At 41.9% G+C, this 21461-nt stretch overlaps 1 protein-coding gene across 16 annotated transcripts in view; it reads left to right on the top strand.

Annotated features, from left to right (window-relative positions):
- The first annotated feature begins 6919 nt into the window (after positions 1–6919).
- The window catches only part of MCM10 (minichromosome maintenance 10 replication initiation factor), a 137763-nt gene continuing 123221 nt past the window's right edge, over positions 6920–21461 (top strand). For 9 of the 16 annotated variants that reach the window (XM_049100699.1, XM_049100698.1, XM_049100693.1 and 6 more), the window contains exons 1-10: positions 6920–7005; positions 9069–9160; positions 12065–12238; positions 12335–12676; positions 13456–13557; positions 13689–13829; positions 15500–15674; positions 17883–18048; positions 19623–19790; positions 20883–20999. In XM_049100699.1, the coding sequence (XP_048956656.1) occupies positions 12121–12238; positions 12335–12676; positions 13456–13557; positions 13689–13829; positions 15500–15674; positions 17883–18048; positions 19623–19790; positions 20883–20999 (1329 nt within the window). In that variant the 5' untranslated portion in view covers positions 6920–7005; positions 9069–9160; positions 12065–12120. Of the gene's footprint in view, positions 7006–7077; positions 7099–8017; positions 8189–9068; positions 9161–12064; positions 12239–12334; positions 12677–13455; positions 13558–13688; positions 13830–15499; positions 15675–17882; positions 18049–19622; positions 19791–20882; positions 21000–21461 lie in introns of those variants that run through there. The other 7 variants (XM_049100727.1, XM_049100722.1, XM_049100706.1 and 4 more) reach the window with 7 other exon arrangements.

Below are 21461 nucleotides of genomic sequence, written 5' to 3'. Positions count from 1 at the left end.
CGCCGCCTGCAGCCTGGGGTGTGATCCTGGAGATCCGGGATCGAGTCCCACGTCGGGCTCCCTGCATGGAGCCTGCTTCTCCCTCTGCCTGTGTCTCTGCCTCTCTCTCTCTCTCTGTGTCTATGAATAAATAAATAAAATCTTTAAAAATAATAATAATAACACATTAGTACCAAAATATTAAATACTTAAGTAGAAATCTAATAAAATATAAGATCTAATTAAAGGAATCAAAGAGCTAAATAAATAAAGTGATATTTCGTATCCGTGTATAGGGAGACTTAGTATCATCAACTTGATCTACAGAGTCAATTACAATCCCAAGAAGTTATTTTGTGGTTGTTGACAAAGTGATTCTAAAAGTTTATATGAAGACACAAAAGACCCAGAATAGCCAACAGATTATAGAAGGAGAACAAAGTTGAAGGACAGACACTACCTGCCTTCAAGACTTACTCTCAAGCTACAAGAATCAAGATTGTGATATTGATGAAAGAATAGACAAATATATAAATAGAGCAGAACAGAGCACCCAGAAATAGACCCAGATAGTCAACTGGTCTTTGATAAAGGAGAAAAGGCAATTCAGTGGAGAAAGGATAGTATTTTTAGGGAGCGATATTGGATACCCACGTAAAAACAAAACGAAACAACAACAACAACAACAACAAACGAATCAAGACACAAACCTTATACCTTTTACAAAAATAAACTCAAGCCACAGACTGGAAGTCAATCTTTACAAAACATTATCTGATGAAGGACTGGTATCAATATATACAAGGAATTCTTAAAACTCAGCAACATGAACGCAACCCAATTTAAAAATGGGCAAAAGATAACAGATACCTCACCAAAGAAGATATATAGTTGGTAAATAAACACATTAAAAGATGCTCGACAACATGTTATTAGGGAATTGCAAATTTAAACAATGAGATACCACCACACACTTACTAAAATGGCTAAAATTCAAAACACATCAAATGCTGGAGAGGATCATGAAATAACAAACTGTCATTCATTGCTGGTGGAAATGCAGAATGGTGGTTTGGAAGACTCCAGGGGTTTCTTGTAAAACTAAGTGCACAATCCTTGGTACCTATCCAAATGAATTGAAAAGTTATGTCCACACAAATCCTGCCCATGAATGTTTACAATAGCTTTATTTCATAATTGCCCAAACTTGGAAGCAGCCAAAATGTCCATCGATAAGTAAATGCATAAATAAACCATGGTACATCCATACAGTGGAATATTATTCAGTGCTAAAAAGAAATAAGCCATCAAACTGCAGAAAGACATGGAGGAACTTTAAATGTCTATTGCTAAGTGAAAGAAGTCAATCTGAAAAGGCTGCATGCTGTATGATTTGAACTGTACGGCACTCTGGAAAAGTCGTAACTGTGGAGACAAGATCATGGATTGCCAGGGGTTAGGTGGAGGGAAGGATGAATAGGTGAGAGCACAGGATTTTTAGGGCAGTGAAACTATTCTGCATGATACTGTGATGGTGGATACATTTGTCAAAATCAATTGAATGTATAAGTATGAATCCTAATGTAAACTGTGGACTTCAGTTAAGAATAATGTGTCAGTGTTGGCTCATCCATTGTAACAAATGTCCCATACTAGTGCAAGATGTTGCAGCTTTTAAGTATAACAGAAATCAAGTATATGAACCAACATTCTTAATGGAATAACAAAAGGTACCAAAACTGCTTTGCTCTTAAAAGCAAATAAAAAATAGAAATAATTGTAGTCTTTTGAATCCTTTGATTTAGAGTTTATCATTTTAATAATTACTGAAATAACATTATGTTCTCATTGCAAACATGTTAGTCATCACTGAGTAGCTTTTTTTTTCTAGCTAAGTACTTGCAAAGCTGTGAAATACACAAAAAAATATTCATTCAGAAACTCTCTGTAAGTTGATGGATTTAGATAGCAGTTTGGGCTTTTTAAATATATGGAGCCATAATTATGGGTAAAATTTATTTTGTATATATGTACATGTATTATATTTTAGTAGTAGTAGTAGTAATAGTAGTAGTGGTGGTGGTGGTGGTGGTGGTGGTGGTGTTATTATTTGCTGGGTTTATAACCCAGAAAGGAAGAAATGTGTTGAAGAAGTGGAAAAAATGTGTTGAACAGTCTTATGAATGAATTAAAACCAGCACGGCTACTGGTTTTATTGGCTTCCCTTTGGAAAATATCAGTTGAGGTAACTACAGGAAGGAACATTCCTCCTTGTTTAAAGTAACCTCTAGGTTGATTGAAAAGCAACAGATATTTCCTTGCACAACAGAGACAATATTCTGTTAGTAAAATCAGGGCGATGGGATTTCCCCTCATTCTCTAAGTAGAGAGGTTGCCTCTGAGCAAGGATAACGTTTTTCTCAGGACAGGATCTTTGTCCTCAGACAGACTCAAGTTTTGGGATAAGACTCTAGAGAGTTCTGCACATATAGCAAGAAGACATGAATGCAGATGTAAACAGATGCATGCAGGGAGGAGTTGGTGGTGGAGGAGCTTTGGAAACTGGCTATTACTCTCAGTATAAGGTCTGACTTTCTGATTTTGAATAGCATTGCCTGCCAGGCCTTGGATGGAGGAAGTGGTTTAATCACCTGGTGCATTAACTAGATAGACATACTCAAGGACATTCTGCTTCTACAGCCTCTGCTTTGGAGAGCTCAAGTACACTCACTTCACCACATGCCAGGCCCACGCGTGGAGCCCTGACATATTCTCCATCTTCCGTCACATAGTTTAAAGGCACCTGCTGAAATCTGCACTGTCACCTCAGAATGAACTGGCCATCTCGCTCCTGTCCACAGCAAGCTCCTTCTGGACACTCCAGTCCATTTCTTGAGGCGCCAGGTATTGCCAACCGGGCCATCATCCTCTCCTTTTCCTGTGAGAGGTCACTTTCTTCGGCCAGTTCTTTTGTTCCCAAAGCAGACAGACTTTCCTGTCTGGTGTCCTCTAAAGCTTTAGAACCACTGTTGTAAAAGATGCAGTGACCACAAGGCTGAATGCAGAATGTTGGGTCCAACCCTCAGTTTCTGATTCAGTAGGTCTGGTGTGAGGCATGAGCATTTGATTTCTCACAAGTTCCCAGGAGCTGCAGCAGCTACTCCTCCGGGGACCAGCCCTGGAGAAGCCCTCCTATGTCATATTGATATTTGCCATTTCCTTCTTAACACACTCTTTCCTCAGCATCCTGGGCCATCTCTTTCCTGCAGCTTCACCACTTACACTGGAAAACTCTGGGGCCAGGATACAGGCAGAGATCCTACGTGTAAAGTTTTAAAGTTTAGAAATAAAGCTCATAGTCTCCTTGGAGTTTCGTACAGAAGCATGGCACCTTGAGAATTGGGCCCCAGCCCTGCAAACCCTGCTTGTCCTCTCACCTGGACTCAGTTCTGTGTAGCACTTGGCAGCCTCTCTCCACCCCTCCCTGCTGTTCAAGCTCCCTTTAACTCCCACTCTACCCACAGCCCACCCACCACCAAATAGCCACCCCTACAACAGAGGGATCTGACCTCAAGGACAGCTAGGGGAAGAGGACACGCCAGGCCTCAAAGCAGACTCAGAGCCATTGGGTAAGAAAAAATCCCAGGGTCCCAGGATTAGAGCTTTGGCTATCAGGGGCTGCCCAGGGTTTGGATGAGTGCATCCCATCGGCCCTGGGACACCTCACCCTGTGGAGGGACAGTGACATAGCTAGAAGAGGATCAACATAAGGCCACATGAAGCTTAGGCCTAGACCTAGGGCTAAGAGTGGCACTGCTTTCCTAACCACTCCAGCTGCTCCTGTTCAGCTTCTGTCGCTGGCTCACATGTCTCAGGTTTCTGGCTTTCAGGTTCTTAACTCAGAGTGTCTTTGGGAAAATACGTGAGTCCCCTCAGAAGGTATACAAAATCTTGAATGTAGGAATGTACATTTTTCTTGAGGAAGAAAAAACATTTTCCTTCTGTCCTCAAAGGCGTCCGAGATCACCTATGCCAAAAAGATAAGAACCACTGCAATACGGACCTCTCTTTTGAATCCCACATCTGCAGATCAAGTTTTTCTAAAGCAATATCTTTCATACCTCGTTCTGAAATCTAAAACCAAGCCTGTCTTCTCCCCTAAACCTGTTCTATGCTTCCTATGTCCCCTACATCAATGGATTGCCTCAAAAACCACCCTAAACTTTGGTGTTTTCCTACCTTTCTCCCTTCCATCAGTGGGTCCTGAAACTACTCTCCTAATTCTTTCTCAAAATCACCCCAATAATAATCTATCCCTCACTGGAGGGAAACTTGAGAGCTTAGATCGGTACTATCTTCTACTTCTTGCATGGATTTGGGTGCAAAGTAGACCTGGAAAGTCAAGTTGAAGAAAAGAACTTTGGGAAACAAATCAGAATTAGTCCAGGAATGTCTGCATAATGGCCAGTAAGTCTGTGATGAACCTTTACAATTAGATGTGGTGATACATTTAATTTTCTTCAATTTGATTATATAGTTCCTCCATTGCTGTGAATTTCTCAACACTAGCCGCTCTCGAAAGTGGTATTATTCCCATTCCTGGGACACTATAATAAGCTCAGATAATAAGGAGCATTAATGCTCCATTAGGACACAGGGAAAAAAATCGATGTAGATGGTATCCAGACTGTTTATTTTCATCCTAAAGCTGATTTTAGTTTTTCTGAAAACAAAGTCAAACACAATGGATACAGTCTTACATGGAATAACTAGTGGGGCGATGCAGGGCCTGAACAGTGGCTGCAAGAGGGGGGATTTTAAAAAAGACTTAAAATGGTTATTTGCAAGTCCCAGGGAAAGACAAAAATATGCTCTCACTCATAAGTGGCATTTAAGAAAAAAAAACAGATGGGGGCCACCTGAGTGGCTCAGTAGTTGAGCATCTACCTTTGGCTCCAATCCTGATCCCGGAGTCCTGGGATCACGTCCCCACATCGGGCTTCCTGCAGGGAGCCTACTTCTCCCTCTGCCTATGTCTCTGCCTCTCTCTCTGTGTGTCTCTCATGAATAAATACATAAAATAAAAGAAAGAAAAACAGACGAACATGTGGGAAGAGGAAAAAGAAAAAAGAGGGAAACAAACGATAAGAGACTCAATGATATAGAAGCAATGGAGGGTTGATGGAGGGAGGGAGGGGAGATGGGGCGAAATGGGTGATGGAAATTGAGGGCACTTGGGATGAGCACTGGGTGTTGTATGTAAGTGATGAAGCACTGAATTCTACTCCAGAAACCAATATTGCACTGTACGTCAACTAAAATTTTAACTAAAAAGTTAATTTTAAAAGTCATTTGTTCCATCAAAAACTCTTCTGCTTTAAATTCTGTTAAATTATGTAATTATTTAATAAGCTAACTTTAATTCTGCACTTAAACACGGCAGTCCTCAGAATTAGGTACAAACACAATTTTTAGAATGTAAATACCTAACAAAGTCTGAATTTTACTAAAAAAAAAAAGAAAAGAAAAGGCAGCTCTGTGAAAAACATGGTCTCCTAACAAGTTAACCTGACGCCAGTTACAATTCTGCAAGTCTGTGTACTGTCACAAATTCCTCGGTCAAGAGCGATTTCTACCGCATTAAAGAATGTCATCTAGACTTCAAGTCTCATTTTACAGACGATGAAGCAGAATCCCAAAGGGACAAGTTGCTTCCCCAAGGTCACACACAATCAAAAGTGAACCAGATTTGTGTTCCCGGGTCCAGCCATCTGCACTGAACACAAGAGGCTGTGAAATAACCAAGTAGCTTATTCAGATCCCTCTAGGATCCACCAACCACAGGACGTTTGCATGGGCGGGAGAAACGCCTGGAATGTGCGCCCTGTAGGAGAGTTCCCGGCCTCAGGCCTCACCCTCCGGGTGGAGGCTCCTCAAAGGGTTAAAAATAGAGCTACTCGGGCAGCCTGGGCGGCGCAGCGGTTTAGTGCTGCCTTCAGCCCGGGGCGTGATCCTGGACACCGGGGATCGAGTCCCACGTCGGGCTCCCCCATGTCTCTGCCTTTCTCTCTCTGTCTCTCATGAATAAATAAATAAAATCTTAAAAAAAAAAAAAAAATCTCCCCTACGACCCAGCAATTGCACTGTTGGGGATTTACCCCAAAGATTCAGATGCAGTGAAACGCCGGGACACCTGCACCCCAATGTTTCTAGCAGCAATGTCCACAATAGCCACACTGTGGAAGGAGCCTCGGTGTCCATCGAAAGATGAATGGATAAAGAAGATGTGGTTTATGTATACAATGGAATATTCCTCAGCCATTAGAAACAACGAATACCCACCATTTGCTTCGACGTGGATGGAACTGGAGGGTATGATGCTGAGTGAAGTAAGTCAGAGAAGGACAAACATTATATGGTCTCAATCATTTGGGGAATATAAAAAATAGTGAAAGGGAATATAAGGGAAGGGAGAGAAAATGAGTGGGAAATGTCCTAACTCTGGGAGATGAACAGGGGGTGGTGGAAGGGGAGGGGGGCGGGGGGTGGGGGCGGGGGTGGGGGTGACTGGGTGGCGGGCACTGAGGGGGGACTTGAGGGGATGAGCACTGGGTGTGATGCTTTATGTTGGCAAATCGAACTCCAATAAAAAAAATACAAAAAAAAAATCGAGAAGGAGGCTCAGAAGGACTGCCCCAGAGAGCGTGAGGAATTGCGTCCGACCTCCGGTGTAAACGCCCTGCAGGACGCTCGGGGGCGCCAGAACACTGCGTCTAAGGCGCCCGGCTTCACCGGCCGGAAACTTCCCGGCCGCCACCCAAGAGGGGCCCTCGTCACGTGGGCCAATCAGATGGCTCTACGCAGCCGGGCATTTCGCTATCTCTTCCGGGTAGCTCACGCCAAGATCGCTGACGTAGCCAATCAGCGCGGCCTTACGTGAGCGTGCGTCTGGCGTCAGGGGAGGGGTGCGGCCAAGTTGGAATTTTGGCGGGTCTGGCTGCCGGGCGGGAGCCGGCGCGGAGGAGGGTAAGAAGCGGGGCCGTGGGCGTGTGGCTGGTCTCCGACGGCTGGTCCCGGGAGAGCGTGGAGTGGAGGGTGGGCGGCGCGGAGCCCCGGGCGGTGAGGCGGGCGACGCCGGCGCGGGGCGGGCGAGCGAGCGGGCCGCGGGCGGGTGGGCGCCGCGTGAGGAGCGTCCGCAAGGTGGGGGCGCCGCTCGCCCGGGCTGAGGGGGTGCCGCGCGGTGGGCCTTCTCTCTGCTTTAGGGGCCAGGTTTGTTGTTGGTTTTTAAGATTTTGTTTACTTATTCCTGGTTTTTAAGGCTTTATTTACTTATTCCTGAGAGACACACAGAGGGAGGCAGAGACGCAGGCTCCCTGAGGGGAGCCGGATGTGGAACTCCGTCCCGGGACCCCCGGGGTCACGCCCTGGGCCGCAGGCCGGCGCTCGACCCCTGAGCCGCTCAGGCACCCCTGTTTGGGTTTTTTCCTACAGGAACCTTTTTAAATGCCTGCCGAGTGCCTGCGATGTAGGCATTGAACAAAAGAATGTTTTTGTTCGTTCATTTTTTTTTTTTTTTTAATTCACGATTGGCTCCTAGTCCCTGAAAGTGTGTTTTGCGCAGGCCTCCAACATCACTTACGCCCTGCAGTTTAGGCAATAAAGAGAATATGGGGTAAGGAGCACACCGCAGTGGAAAGTGCTGTAAAGTCGCGGAGAGGGTGCGAGGCTTGGGGGGGACGCTCAGAGAAGTGGGAGCCTGTGGGGTGAGAAGGAGCCGGGGGAGCCTCTCCCCAAGAGCCCGAGGCCTAGGGAGCACTCCGTGTTTGGAGGAAGCTGAGGGCAGGCTGGCCTGATGGAGCAAGAGGTGGCGAGAGGGAGTGTCCATTTCTTCATAGACTTTTAAATTTTGTTCTAAGGCAAAAATCATTACAGAATCTTTTTTTTTTTTTTTTAAGATTTTGTTTATTTGAGAGAGTGGGCGTGCAAAAGTGAGAAAGGGAGAGGCAGAGGGAGAAACAGACCCCCGCCCCCCTCCCGGCTCAGCCCCAGGACCCTGAAGTCAGGACCTGAGCTGGGCAGATGCTTAACCAACTGAGCCACCCAGGCAGCCCCCGGCTAAGGAATCTTTACTAAGGGAATACCACGGTTTACGTTCCTAGAAGATTATGAAGGAAAGAAAAGATTATTGTGGCCACTGTGTGGAGAAGAGGTAATAGAGAGACGAGACCAATACCAGAAGCTCATGCAGTCGTTGAGGCAAAAGACTGAACGATATTTTGGAGACAGCCGCTATGGGCTCATAGCAGTTGGGTGGTCCTGGACGTGAGGGTGACGTAGAGTACACGGCTCTGGGGGGAAAAAGACGCTTGGTCATAGGGATGAATGAGACCGTTTGCTTACCCTCAGGAAGGTTACAACCCAGCAGGTTTCCCAGGAGACAGTACAGTGTGGTGTACACAGTAGTTCCATAGAAATATTTGTCGAGTAAATAAAAAGGAAGCATCATAATGAATGTTTGACGTTGGACAGACCAAGATTAGCTATGAAGTTCGTATTAGTTGAATAGTAATGTAGAAGAAAATTTCCTTTTTTCCCCTCACAGTTCTTAAAATCACTTAAATGAAATAAGACAAGTGCACAGAAGTATACGAACTTACCTTACTTAGCTCTGCCAAGTGTAGGTTTTGCTAAGTAGTACTGAATTGAAATCCTGATGTGACAAGGGTGCAACTAAATAAAACCACTCACTAGACTGCTGTGGATAAGGTAACTGTCACATGTGTCACAGTCAGTAAAATGGGATAATAGCTCTAATATTTAAGCCACCCTCAATAATACTTGTTCCCAATTTGTCCCATCCACATAATCTAGTATCCTACAAAGGACTCCATATTGCAACCAAGTTTCTATAACCACAGTGTGAAGTCGTGATAAAGTGGGATGGTGTTGGTGGTGGGGATGAGAAATGGCCAGATTCTGGATGAGTTCTGAGCTTCAAGCCCATAGGATTTTGAGATCCTAAGTTTATTACATATGCTTCGTGAGAGAGCAAACAATCAAGAGTGACTTTTCCCATGCTGATCTCGTAGCATAGCCGAGATTCGACATTATTGCCATTTCCTGAGCACCTGATTCTCCTTCGAAGTTCTCCATCACAACTGTTCTCTTCGCGGCATGGATGGTAAGTTCTGTTTGTTTCATTGAAAACCACCCTTTTGTCCACAGTAGATTTGTTATTTATTCTACTTACAAAAAAGCAAAAGTACCACACCCTTGAGTATTGTCTGAGTGGTTTAGAGAAGATCTCATGTCAGTGAATGTTGCTCGTTTTAATCAGGTGGGATTTTTTTCTCCTGGTAGTGGTGATTGTCTTTTATAATGGTAGTTGGTTCTAAGGTCTCTGCTAATATTAAATGTCTTAGTCCTCTGAGCAGCCATATTTTTTATCCTGGAAGACAGATGTTTAGTATAATTTGTCACAGATGAGACTACCAGAGCAGGGGTTTGAACCCAGGCAGTCTGACCTCAGAGTTCACAATTAGTATTGAAATCTGTTGAGGTAAATTTAGTCTAACTCTGAATTAAACTCTTGTCCTTTCTAATCTTACTTTGTAAGGGTACGTACAAAATTTTACCTAGTAAAGAGATGCTACTGTAATTAGCAGAGCTTAGCTTGGGAGCAGCACAAAAATGATGATACTGGCTGCAGAGAGACCCTGACTAATAAAACACATTTTTTTTCTGGTTGTGTGATTGCGCTCATTATCTGAAACTGGATTTTGTTTTTAAATCCAGGTTTATTATACCCTGCCCTTTTCTTTCTTTCTTTCTTTTTTAATTTATTTATGATAGTCACACAGAGAGAGAGAGGCAGAGACATACGCAGAGGGAGAAGCAGGCTCCATGCACCGGGAGCCCGATGTGGGACTCGATCCCGGGTCTCCAGGATCGCGCCCTGGGCCAAAGGCAGGCGCTAAACCGCTGCGCCACCCAGGGATCCCTACCCTCCCCTTTTCAAAAAAAGTAGAACCAAATGTTGTTGAAACTCTTCCACTATGATAACATGTGACATTGATTATACCTTTGGTAGATTAATAATGTCCTGTTTCCTAAAATCATCAAATTATCTTCAGGGCAGTTAATGTATATATATAAAGCATAGTTATTTGCTATGAGACAGTTAAGAAAATAAGTGGCAAATGGTATGTGTTTTCTAAGAAATCATTGTATCTAATAAGCATTCATTTGGTTGGCACAGTGTTAACAATTTGGTCCCATATAGATGAAATCGAAGTGTTTACTGGTGCTAGGGATACACGTTTGAACAACATTTCTGCCTCCATTCTAGTACAGAGAGCATGATGATAGCAAGTAGGAAAATACCAGGTAGTTTGTAAGAGAGAAGAAGCTAGAATGAATTTGTATGCTGAGAGGAATGCTCCAGAAGATAGGGAATAATGGGCGATGTTGGGAAGAGAGCTGGTGATTATAGGCTGAAGTCCCTGAGGAGCTGAGAGGAAGAGGGTCTAGTATATATAGCAGAGTGAGGAAGCAGGGAGATTGGGTCAGCATACCATGCAGAAGACAGGATTTTTGGTGGTGCATGAGTTAAACCAGGATGGGAGTTATCACAGGATTATCTCTGGTGCTCTCCTGAAAGAAAATGGGGTTGAGGAAGGATATGGAGGCCAGTTGGTAAAATTTGTCACCTGGGGCTCCCAGTGGTGTGAGCCAAGGTCTCTTTTTAGGGTGTGCTCTCTTCCACAGCTGGGAACAAGACAGAGGAGGGTCTTTTGGCAGTCTTGAGGCAATGTGGCAGTCTCACCCCTTGCACAGGGAGCCAGACTGCCTCTTCTGTCTTGCTGCACCCTGCAATTATGGAGTGTTTGTTGAGTAAGCAATTCAAATTATTATGCAACCTTTGACTTCAAACTTTAGACCCTTTTATCAGATTCTAGGCCATAAGTTTGGCTACTGGTCATTTTCCATCTGATGAGAGTGCAGAGTGGTGGGAAGAATACTGTTTGCTAGCCTGGATATCTCCATCCTAAGCCAGGATCCTGTGCTGACCTGTCTCACCACACATGGCCCTGAACAGGCCTTTGACCTCTCTGGACGTCAGCCCTTGTCTTTGAAGGGAAGAGGATGCATGAAATATCCTTGATGTCTTTGCTTTAAAATGGCTCAGATTTATAAAGGATTAATGCCCAAATAGAAAAAACGGTCACAGAAAATAAGCAAATCAAGAAAGAAGAAATCCAAAGGGCCAATACAGTAAACAATTCTTTGCTTTGTGAGATTTCTGGAAATGCAAATCAGAACAATGAGATGCCTTTTAAAATCATCAGACTAGCACGAAATTTGAAGTGAAAGATATTAGTGAAGGGGTAAGGGAGAAATGGTACTTGCATACAATGCTAGTGAGAGTATAGCCACTTCGGGAGCAGTTTGACAGTGTCTGGGAAAGATGGAAAGTATGCATACCCAGCAGTCCAGCAATTCCAGTTCTGATAGGTATTCTCAGGAAACTCACATGTATGGCAAGGCAGATTTTTGGTTGCCACCTAGTTTGTGGTGGGAAAGTTGGAACTAGCCCATCTGTCCTTAACTGGAATGTGAGTTAATAAAATGGGATGGTCTTATGGAATGCCATCTAGCAACTGAAAGAAGTAAACTAGAAGTCTGTGTTTTGATTTAGATCAATCAGATATGCAATGTTAAATGAAAAAGTATGAAAAATACCTGCCCCTTCCACCTTAGCCTGGTGCCCACTAAGCACTTGGGAAGAGGAAAGATGAACACAAGACAGCAGAGTCATTTCAGTTGCCTTTTTTTTTTTTTTTTTTTTTAAGATTTTATTTATTTGTTCATGAGACACAGAGAGAGAGAGGCAGAGACACAGAGGGAGAAGCAGGCTCCTCACAGGGAGCCTGATGTGGGACTCGATCCCAGGACCAGAATTACTCCCTAAGCCAAAGGCAGATGCTCAACCACTGAGCTTCCCAGACGTCCCTCAGTTGCCTTATTTTTTTTTTTTTTAATTTTTCTTATTTTATTTTTTTTAAATTTTATTTATTTATGATAGTCACACAGAGAGAAGAGAGAGAGGCAGAGGCATAGGCAGAGGGAGAAGCAGGCTCCATGCACCGGGAGCCCGACGTGGGATTCGATCCCGGGGCTCCAGGATCGCACCCTGGGCCAAAGGCAAGCGCTAAACCGCTGCACCACCCAGGGATCCCCCTCAGTTGCCTTATTAATGGTGAATGTTTTAATTCTCTGTGCTTTTTCTCCAAAGCACATTTGATACTTCCATTGATACTTTTTCTCAGGTTTATTTTCGATCCTTTTTCCCCAGGGGAGGAAGATGACTTATCTCTGCTCACTGCACTGCTGGAGGAGAATGAGTCTGCCTTGGATTGTAATCCAGAAGAAAGTCACCCCTTGACCCAGGAGGATCGTGAACCCGACGCCTATGATGAGCTCTTTGATGCGGATGACGATGGTGAATCTTACTCAGAGGAGGCCACTGATGGAGAACTGGGAGAGACTGCAGTGCAAAAGGAAAATTTGGCCACTCTCTTTGGAGATATGGGGGACTTAACAGATGAGGAAGAAATTCCCACACGGCAGTCACCTGAAAATAGAGTCCCCCCCGCTCCTGCTCCCAGTCAGGGGAAAACTAATCAAGAGTTGCAAGGTGCCCTAACTACTAGCTTTTCTAATTTCTTCAAAATAGACTAGGTGGAGCCTGATGGTTCTCATCAAAGTAGCTGCTGAGTCAGGTGGAGATAAATGGCTTGGCAAAAAAAAAAAAGCGTGGAACTTAGATAAGACACTTAAGGCAGGCATTTCAGCACGTAGAGGCCCCCTGTCTCAGTGTCAGCCAGCTATAATTGGTCCTTCCCACAATGGCTCCAACATCTTTCGTGCCTATTACCAAAGAATCTTACTTAGAGATTTGTATGTGGAGCCAGGGTCAAGACTGCTGGCTCTTCCACAGTCTGTTTGGGCAGGAGATCCATTTCTGAACAGAAGCTTTGAGGAGCGCCCTTTTCTTATTTGCGACATCGGCTCACACAGTTTGAAATTCTAATAAAATTCAGTGGTTGGATGTTTCTTATGGTAAAAGAGCCCTTATTTATTGTATATTAATTATGGTATTCAGTTTATAAAATAATAATCATTCCCTGATACCGAAAAACTTGTTAACTGGGGATATGGATCTATGATATTTGTCAGTAGTACCAGTTCCTAACCAGCTTAGGTATTATAGGCTTGATTACTGAAAATACCAAGTTTCTTTCTCTGAGGGGCCTCTTTGAGGTACAAAAGTTGGTGGTAGTTCTCAGTATGTGAATATACTGCCTTAGAGTTTCAAGGTGGGGGAATGGCACCAAAAATAATTCCAGCATGTTTATCACGTATTAATATTTCTTCTATTCTGGATCTTAAATCAGTATATTTTTTCTTTTCTAGATGAACTAAGGAAGTTGCAAGAGCAGATGAAATGTTTGCAAAAACAACTAGAAATAGCAACAATTAAACAGCCTACAAGTTCACCCCTTCCACCTAAATCTGGTAATCAGACTGTTAATTCTAGGAATACTATGCAATTCCATTATTAAGAAATTATAGCATTACTTCTGCATCCAGCTGCTGGTAAAATAGCCTTTGAGCCCCTTTCTGAATTTCCTTTTCTTTTAATAAAGTAGATAAGTCATCACGTCCACCTCTTAAAGAGAAGAAAGTTCAGAGAATTCTGGAGTCGACGTGCTTTTCTGCAGAGCTTGATGTCCCTGCTCTCCCAAAAACCAAACGAGTGGCTCGGACACCAAAGGTTTCACCTGCAGGTATAGTACTCAAGGTCTCCCTGGTTTTTCACTACTTTTGCTCTATTTGAAATTCACTGTCATATCGGTCTGCAGGGAGCACTGTCATCTCTGCCAATGGGAGAGGGCCAGAGCTCTGTCTTGTCTGCCTATTGAGAAAAGTAAGTTTGTTGGGAATGAGAGCCATTGCTGTATTTTGTAATCTTTTTCTACATCTCAAAGTGCTTAGAAAATCCTTAGGTACAAAGTGGATATTCACTAAAACAATGAATTGAAGTTTTCTTAAACTCTGTAGTCCTGTAGTTGAATTGTAAGTATAACTACTGGCTTGAGTTCTCGTGCAGTCTAGAGATTGAATCTTTGGGCTTGTGAGTTCAAGGCACAGATTCCTTTCAAAATGGCTAAGTTTTATTTGAAGCCAAGTTGTATTAAAGCAGACGGTCCATTCTTTGGAGAAGATTTCTTTGTCTGGAGTAGAAATGTACACTCAGATATCATTCTAGTTCAACCCACATATAAGCACACAATTAAAATGGAGAAAATATGTAAGCCCTACATACTGATTTTGTTGCATTGCCTCAGTTTGCAAATGGTGGTAATAATTCTTCAGAAGATCTAAGACAAAATGGTCTGGATAACAAGCTCAGAGTAAGCAGCATATTCCTAACCATTCATGTTCAAAAAGGCCCTTTTGAATAGCAGTGACGTATGACCTAATCGCAGGGAATAGCAGCTTCTCTGTATTTATATTTGACATAAAATATATATTCTGCATATCCACTTATGAATGGCATCCTTTCCTTTAGGACCTTTGACATTACTAAGGTATTTCATTAGGTCGTGTCCAAAGTTTAGTTTTAAGGCGTGGGGCATGGGTATGCTTTCTAGAGATTCTAAAGTTCTAGGATTGTCCTAGCTCCTAGCTTGGAAGCAGTGACCCAAAGTTTCTTTGAGGGTAAACAACAGTGTTATTTATAAGAAAGTGGTATTTTTTAAGGAAAACATTCACATTTTCTGACCTTCAGGAACATTATCAAACACTTCTAGAAGAAGAAAAATACAGGGATATTTAATGCAAGCAAGGCAATAAAATACCCTGGTTCCCCTAGATCACCATCACCACAAATAAAATCAAATGAAACAATGGAATGAGATGAAACCAGAAACGAGAGCTGACTTTAGGTTTTCTACAGGTAGAGGTTGGTCTGCACACAAATCACTAATCATTGCTCCCTGAAGATGGATCTTACTCCCTTGTGGAGTATACCACAGCACTCTGTATGGGGAATACTCAGGAAATGTCATTGCAGAAAGGAACTGTGTTTGAAAGCAGCACTATAGTACAGCCACCACCTGCTACATGTGGCTAATTAGGCTTTAATTGGATGCAGTAAAATTAGACATTGATTTCTTTAGAAACATTCATCCATTTTAAGTGCCCGGTGCGTGTGGCTGGTAGCCACCCTATGAGACCGCATCGGTATAAAACCTTCGCATTGTCACAGGAAGTTCTTTCGGACTGCACTGCAGAGATTTGGAGGGTAGTACAGAAATGGTCTTGTGGGCTTCCTTTGTTCTCAAGATTTGGTTATTACATATGTTGATTTAAAAAAAAACAATATTATATAAACAAATTTTGTAAGGATCAGTATGATTTTTTTTTTCCTTTCACTTTTATGTTAAATTTCTAGAGCCCAAAAGCTCCTCTTCAAGAATGACAAGTACATCCCCTCAACCACTCCGAACTACTCCTGGAAACAAACCTAGTGGGATGGCCAGAGGTCAAAATGCAGGGACCCCTAGGAGTTCTGGGGAACCGGCTCAGACAGTAGTCTCCGTGGAAGCCTTCTCAGGCCTGAGGCTCAGGTCAGTAACTGTAAAGGCGTCTCACTTGGTTCTCATGCCCCACTAGATGCCTGTCCTCCTTCCCAAGGATTGAACCTTCTAGAAATGACATGTTTGTACAGCAGATCCACTTAACACCAACATCTCTTTAATTTGGCAAACGTTGGCAGTAAGACTAGCCATAACATCCAGTATACTTCACATGTGAAATGTCTAAAGGCGATTTTTTCTTATTTGAGTGATGAATAAAAGATGATGTATCTGTAAAAGGGAAATGGACAAGTAAATAATAGTATATTTAATCAGAAACTGTGATAGAGATTATTTTTAAGTCCATAAAGGTGTATCCAGTTTAACCAGAATAGTAGTGACTTCTTGTAACTAATGTTAAGAAAAGGACCCTGTGCTCTTTTTCTAATAACTTTTAAGGCAAACTTATGTCCTTTGCTTCAGTTATAACTGTGGGGAAATTAAGATACTCAGTTAAAATAGGAATAAGTCCCAGGATCATTTGAGTTAAAAGCTTTTCAAATCTTCTGTGCTCCATATCACTACTCCATTGTATCTCTATTCTGTCAAAGCCCAGGGCAGAGCAGTAATTCTTACTCTGAGACCAGATTGCTTTTAGTATAGTCCATCTGAGTAGCTAAGTGCAATCCCTTTAGAACACCTAACCCTTGTCAATCTAAACTAAAACTACTAAGGTCTTAAATTATATAATATTGAGCAGAGGGAGAATAAGCTGCCACCATGAAGTAAAAGCATATTGTAAAGACTCCATACTCTCCAAAATTAGAAGAAAGTATTCAGTATCTTAATTACATCTGAGACAGTCTGTGGGCTGGGATACAGTAAGAGCTATGGTTTTCACTGCAGGGTTTTTTTGTCTTAAGGTAAACCACCCCCAGCAAGATGATAGTGCCTGCTGTAACCAGTTCTCTGTTGAAATTTCCCACAGAGAGATGTTGCTAATGAAAGTGTACATGCAGTAGTCAGCCCAAGCTTCTGAGTGGCCTACAGATTTAGGGGACCACAATTGTTTGAATCTCTTTGTAATTGTTGTACCTGGATCTCAGGCTCTGAAAATACTCCAAAGGGCAGTAACGTGATAGTAATCTATTAATTCACAGAAATCAAGCCACAAAAAGGATTTCTCTACCTACATCAGTGTTTTTCTCCCGAATATTCTTCATTGCTTCAGAGTTAGCTCTATGACTTTTTATTTCTAAAGATCTTTGAAATAATCAAAAGGCATGTTTTATTCTGGTTTTTCTTTTGTTTTTGAATATATAATATGATCTAGTACGGAATAGGTATTAATATTCCCCTAGAGAAAAATAGCTTTTGCAAATCCACCAATGTTTGGCCAGTCATTAGGATTAAGAAAATATTAACTGAAGCTAGATTATAAGCTTTTATTTATTGTTATATGAAAATGTTGGGTTAAAAAAATCCAATTAGAAATTAAAGACCCTGGGCAGCCCGGGTGGCTTAGCAGTTTAGCGCCACCTTCAGCCCAGGGCCTGATCCTAGAGACTCGGGATCAAGTCCCACATTGGGCTCCCTGCATGGAGCCTGCTTCTCCCTCTGCCTGTGTCTCTCTGCCTCTCTCTCTCTGTGTCTCATGAATAAATAAAATCTTTTTAAGAAAAAAAAATTGTAGACTCTGAAATTATTACAGAATTGATGAAATTTAAATCTTATTTTTAATATCAATTCATTTTGTATTAAAGTCAAAAGAGATTACTTTCAAAAGACTATTATAACATATGTTATCATTTATAAGAACTTAGAGTGTGTACAGTCTTGTTTTCTGTATAAGCTCCAGTTCTCTATCCAAGTAAGGATAAACTAGCCTTAAGAATTATCTTACTTTGGGCACCCTAGGTGGCTCAGCAGTTTAGCATTGCCTTCAGCCCAGGGTGTGGTCCTGGAGACCTGGGATCGAATCCCATGTCAGGCTCCCTGCATGGATCCTGCTTCTCCCTCTGTCTGTGTCTGTGCCTCTGTCTCTCTCATGAATAAATAAGTAAAATCTTTTAAAAAATTATTTTTATTTATCTGCCATAAAAATCTTTCCCTTGTCCATACTATATAACTAAGCCTCTCTGAGAACAAGTACTTCAGAGAATATTTCTATCCGTAACGTCTCTTCTAACCAACCTGCTACAGTGCTAAGTAATCTTTTATTAGAATGATAATCTAACCATTGCTGGTTTCTTGACCCAGGCGGCCTCGAGTGTCCTCCACAGAGATGAACAAGAAAATGATTGGCCGAAAACTGATCAGACTGTCTCAGCTCAAGGAAAAGATGGCAAGTGAGAAGCTAGAAGAAATAGACTGGGTGACTTTTGGGGTTATATTGAAGAAAATCACTCCGCAGAGTTGTAATAGTGTAAGCCATCTTACTGATTTCTTAGCTGCTCCATCACAAGCTGACCGTGGGGATTCATGTTCTTGATTTCTCTACCCCAAGCCTATTAGTTTTTATTTTGAAATAGCTGCCAGTGAGTTCACAGATTGCCTCACCATCGTTGGATTGCTATCTGAAGGTTAAATACGTAAAGAATGTCCTACTTACAGACCTGATTGTACAGGGTCCTTGGGCTTTTCACTGTATTATTCCTGCCGTATTTCACTGGTCATTGTTTTGGTGGCACAAGGGTTGCCCCTGTGATACTGTCATCCCATTTGAGGGGGAGAGGTCGAGTACCTGGATCCTCTAAAGAGCCTTTCTAGAAAGAAGAGGTCAGCCTCAGAAGTTCTGAAATTGCTGACTGTGCCAGCACAGTGCATATTACAAAATATCTAACAGATTTTAAAATTGCAGTTGACGGAGAGGTAATAAGATGACTTTGTGGTGTGGGAAGTCAGTAAACCTGCATCCTAAGCCCCATTCTCACTAGCTATGTGGACTTAGCCTGACCTTTAATCTTTAAGTACTTTCATTTCCATATTTGTAAAAGGAAGGAAATGGCTTTTGTTTATATCAGAATTCTCTTCCAGCTCTCAAATACTAGGCTTACTCATGCACAATCCTGATTTCATTCTCTAATTGAGATCTTGGTCAATCTTATATTGTTCTGCAAGTCCTGCTCTAGCCCTCTTACTGTTAAAAGTGAAAGTGAACACATCTGGTTCTTTTAAGTTCTTAATTGTGTCACTACTGGTATTGTGGCTGGTAATGACTAATGACACTGGCTGTAATGATTTGAAATGATAGGTGTAAAATTTTATTTGAACCCTCCCAAGAAAGGAGTTGTACAAATCCATGGAAACATAGTTAAAACACTTGAATCCAGTCAATAACTCAGCATAACCTATAACCACACCCATTCCAGGATGCCTGTGTGAAATAGCTTGATTGAATATTCAGATTATTTTGCCTTAAAAAAAAAAAACTGAAAGTGGACATTTTTATGTAAGTGGTTAGCATTTTGAGTTGCATTTCTTCAGATATAGAATACTTCTGAAATTTTACAGTTAAACATAAACCAGTTGTCTTTAAATATGCTTTTGTTTTTCTTGTAAGTTAGGCAAAGATTGAATAGCACAGAGCTGACACCTTTTTATTAATATTAATAATATAATTAATCAGTGATAAATAACAGATCCACTAAATTTATATCAATAAGTCATTAAATGGTAGTGCCACAACTTGACTGGTCCTTTTAATATTGTGTGCATGTAGTTAGAAAGGTGGTGCTATCCCATTGACGATTTAGACCTGAGAATTAGAGACTTCACTAACGTGTGTGCTTCTGGCTTGTCTTAATTTCATTTCTAAAATGAGAAAGGTAGTAAATACTAAAGCCTAGAGGTAGGATTAATTCACAACAAACAGGCATTTTCAAGATTATACAATAAGACTGGTTTATGTTTATATATGTTCCCACAGTAGAGGACTTGAAACACAGTATAGCCCATTGTGCAAAATTTATTAAAAAGAGGGGTAAATATTTATTCCAGGGGAAAACATTTAGTATCTGGCGACTGAATGATCTCCGTGACCTGACACGGTATGTGTCATTGTTCTTATTTGGAGAAGTTCACAAAGAACTCTGGAAGACTGAACAGGGTACTGTCATAGGTCTGCTCAATGCTAACCCCATGAAGCCCAAGGATGGTTCAGATGAGGTAAGAATCTGTTTCCATGATCTTTCTTTCTCTTTCTCTCTGGTTTTTACAGCTGAGCCAAATTCTGTCAAAAACTGGTCCATCTCCAGAACTGAGTCATGCTTTTATATATCTCCAGTAATCTAGCTTTTTGTTTGTTCCTCACCCACCAATATTCTGAACTTCTGTTTACTCTTAAATGTTTCACAACGATTGCTTTCATTAAATCTTTCCACATTAGTTCCAAGTTTCCTAGAGTGTTTTAAACTGTTCTGCTCAGGTCTCCTTACATCTTCTTCATAGATCTCCATTGGCGGCATCAAGCAGGCAGGATTTTATAGTTGATTCCATTAGTTGTACAGCCATAACTGCAACTTAGAACCAGAGTGATTTCATCTTCTCAGCAGCAGCAGAGGTTCCTGCTGCTATAGCCTGAGATCTATTGTGAATAGCAACAGACCTTTTCTCCATCCAACCAGCAAGAAGTATCATTTTGTTGTTACTATATGTTATCATTAATACAATAAGGGAGAGTGAGAATCAAAATTATTTTCTTTTCTTCCTTTTACCAGAGAACAGCAACAGATCTTCCATCCTTACATATTAATCCCAACATAGACAATGTAGTGATGTCAGGGCCAATGTCTATGAGCCTCTCAGCCTTCTCCTCTTGGTCACTGCATGGCTTTGAAGCTATTGCCCTCGTACCACCATTCAAGGCAGGAGTGACCCAGCCCTGCCCTGTCTGCTTTTTTGGGACCTCCTGAATCAGTCTCCTTGGCCAGAACGCAGTCCTGTGACCATCACTACCTGCAAGGGATGCTGGGAAAATGAACAGGATCCGTCACCTGAGGCTGAGCGTTGGCCCACGCAAATAAAATCCAAATTCTGCAGCAGAAACAAAGGAGACAGGAGAGAATGGATACTAGATAGAGAATTGAGCATATCTCCTATACTCCTATTCCTAAAGCTGCTCTATAGGGTCCTGGCTTCTAATTCCTATAGACTGCTACAGCCTCGCTAACTCCCACCAGCCAGCCTCTTACTCATTCTTGCTGATAAAAGGCCATACCTTTGTCAGCTTTTAACTCCCATTCTGTGTCTTCTCTGTAGGTGTGCTTGTCTGTTGATCATCCTCAGAAGATCTTAATCATGGGTGAGGCTCTTGACCTAGGAACCTGTAAAGCAAAGAAGAAGAATGGACAGCCGTGTACACAGACTGTTAATTTGGTTGGTTTCAACTCTGTTGGGATAGTTTCTGATGAGGACGGGATCTAATGTGACTAGATTGTAGATAGCATAGTGGTAATGGTCAATTTGGAACAGAGTTTCCTACATAACAGAAAGCACAAAAGTAAGAAAATTCGGTGTGTAGTTAGTAACTGCCAGTTTAAAAAACTGAGGACAAGAGAAGGATTTAATCTCTCAGGAAAGTGATCTTTTATTGCCAACTGACTGGAAGGTATAAGGAAGACAGATTTTTAGTTTGCCCTAAATTCTGAGCAGTGCCAGAGATCAAACAATGATGAAATGCACTGAAAACCTTATTTTCATTTCTTTAAGTCCAACTTGTATTTTCTTAGAGCCTTTTAAAATATAAGTCATAACTTAAGATCCTCATGTACCATACAATTCACCCTTTTATGTACAGTTCAGTAGTTTTAATGCTGAGGTGTGCAGTTATCACCACTA

The sequence above is a fragment of the Canis lupus genome, chromosome 2, assembly GCF_003254725.2.
Source record: "Canis lupus dingo isolate Sandy chromosome 2, ASM325472v2, whole genome shotgun sequence".
In the NCBI taxonomy this organism is placed as follows: domain Eukaryota; kingdom Metazoa; phylum Chordata; class Mammalia; order Carnivora; family Canidae; genus Canis; species Canis lupus.
This window is presented reverse-complemented; position numbering and strand designations above follow the sequence as displayed.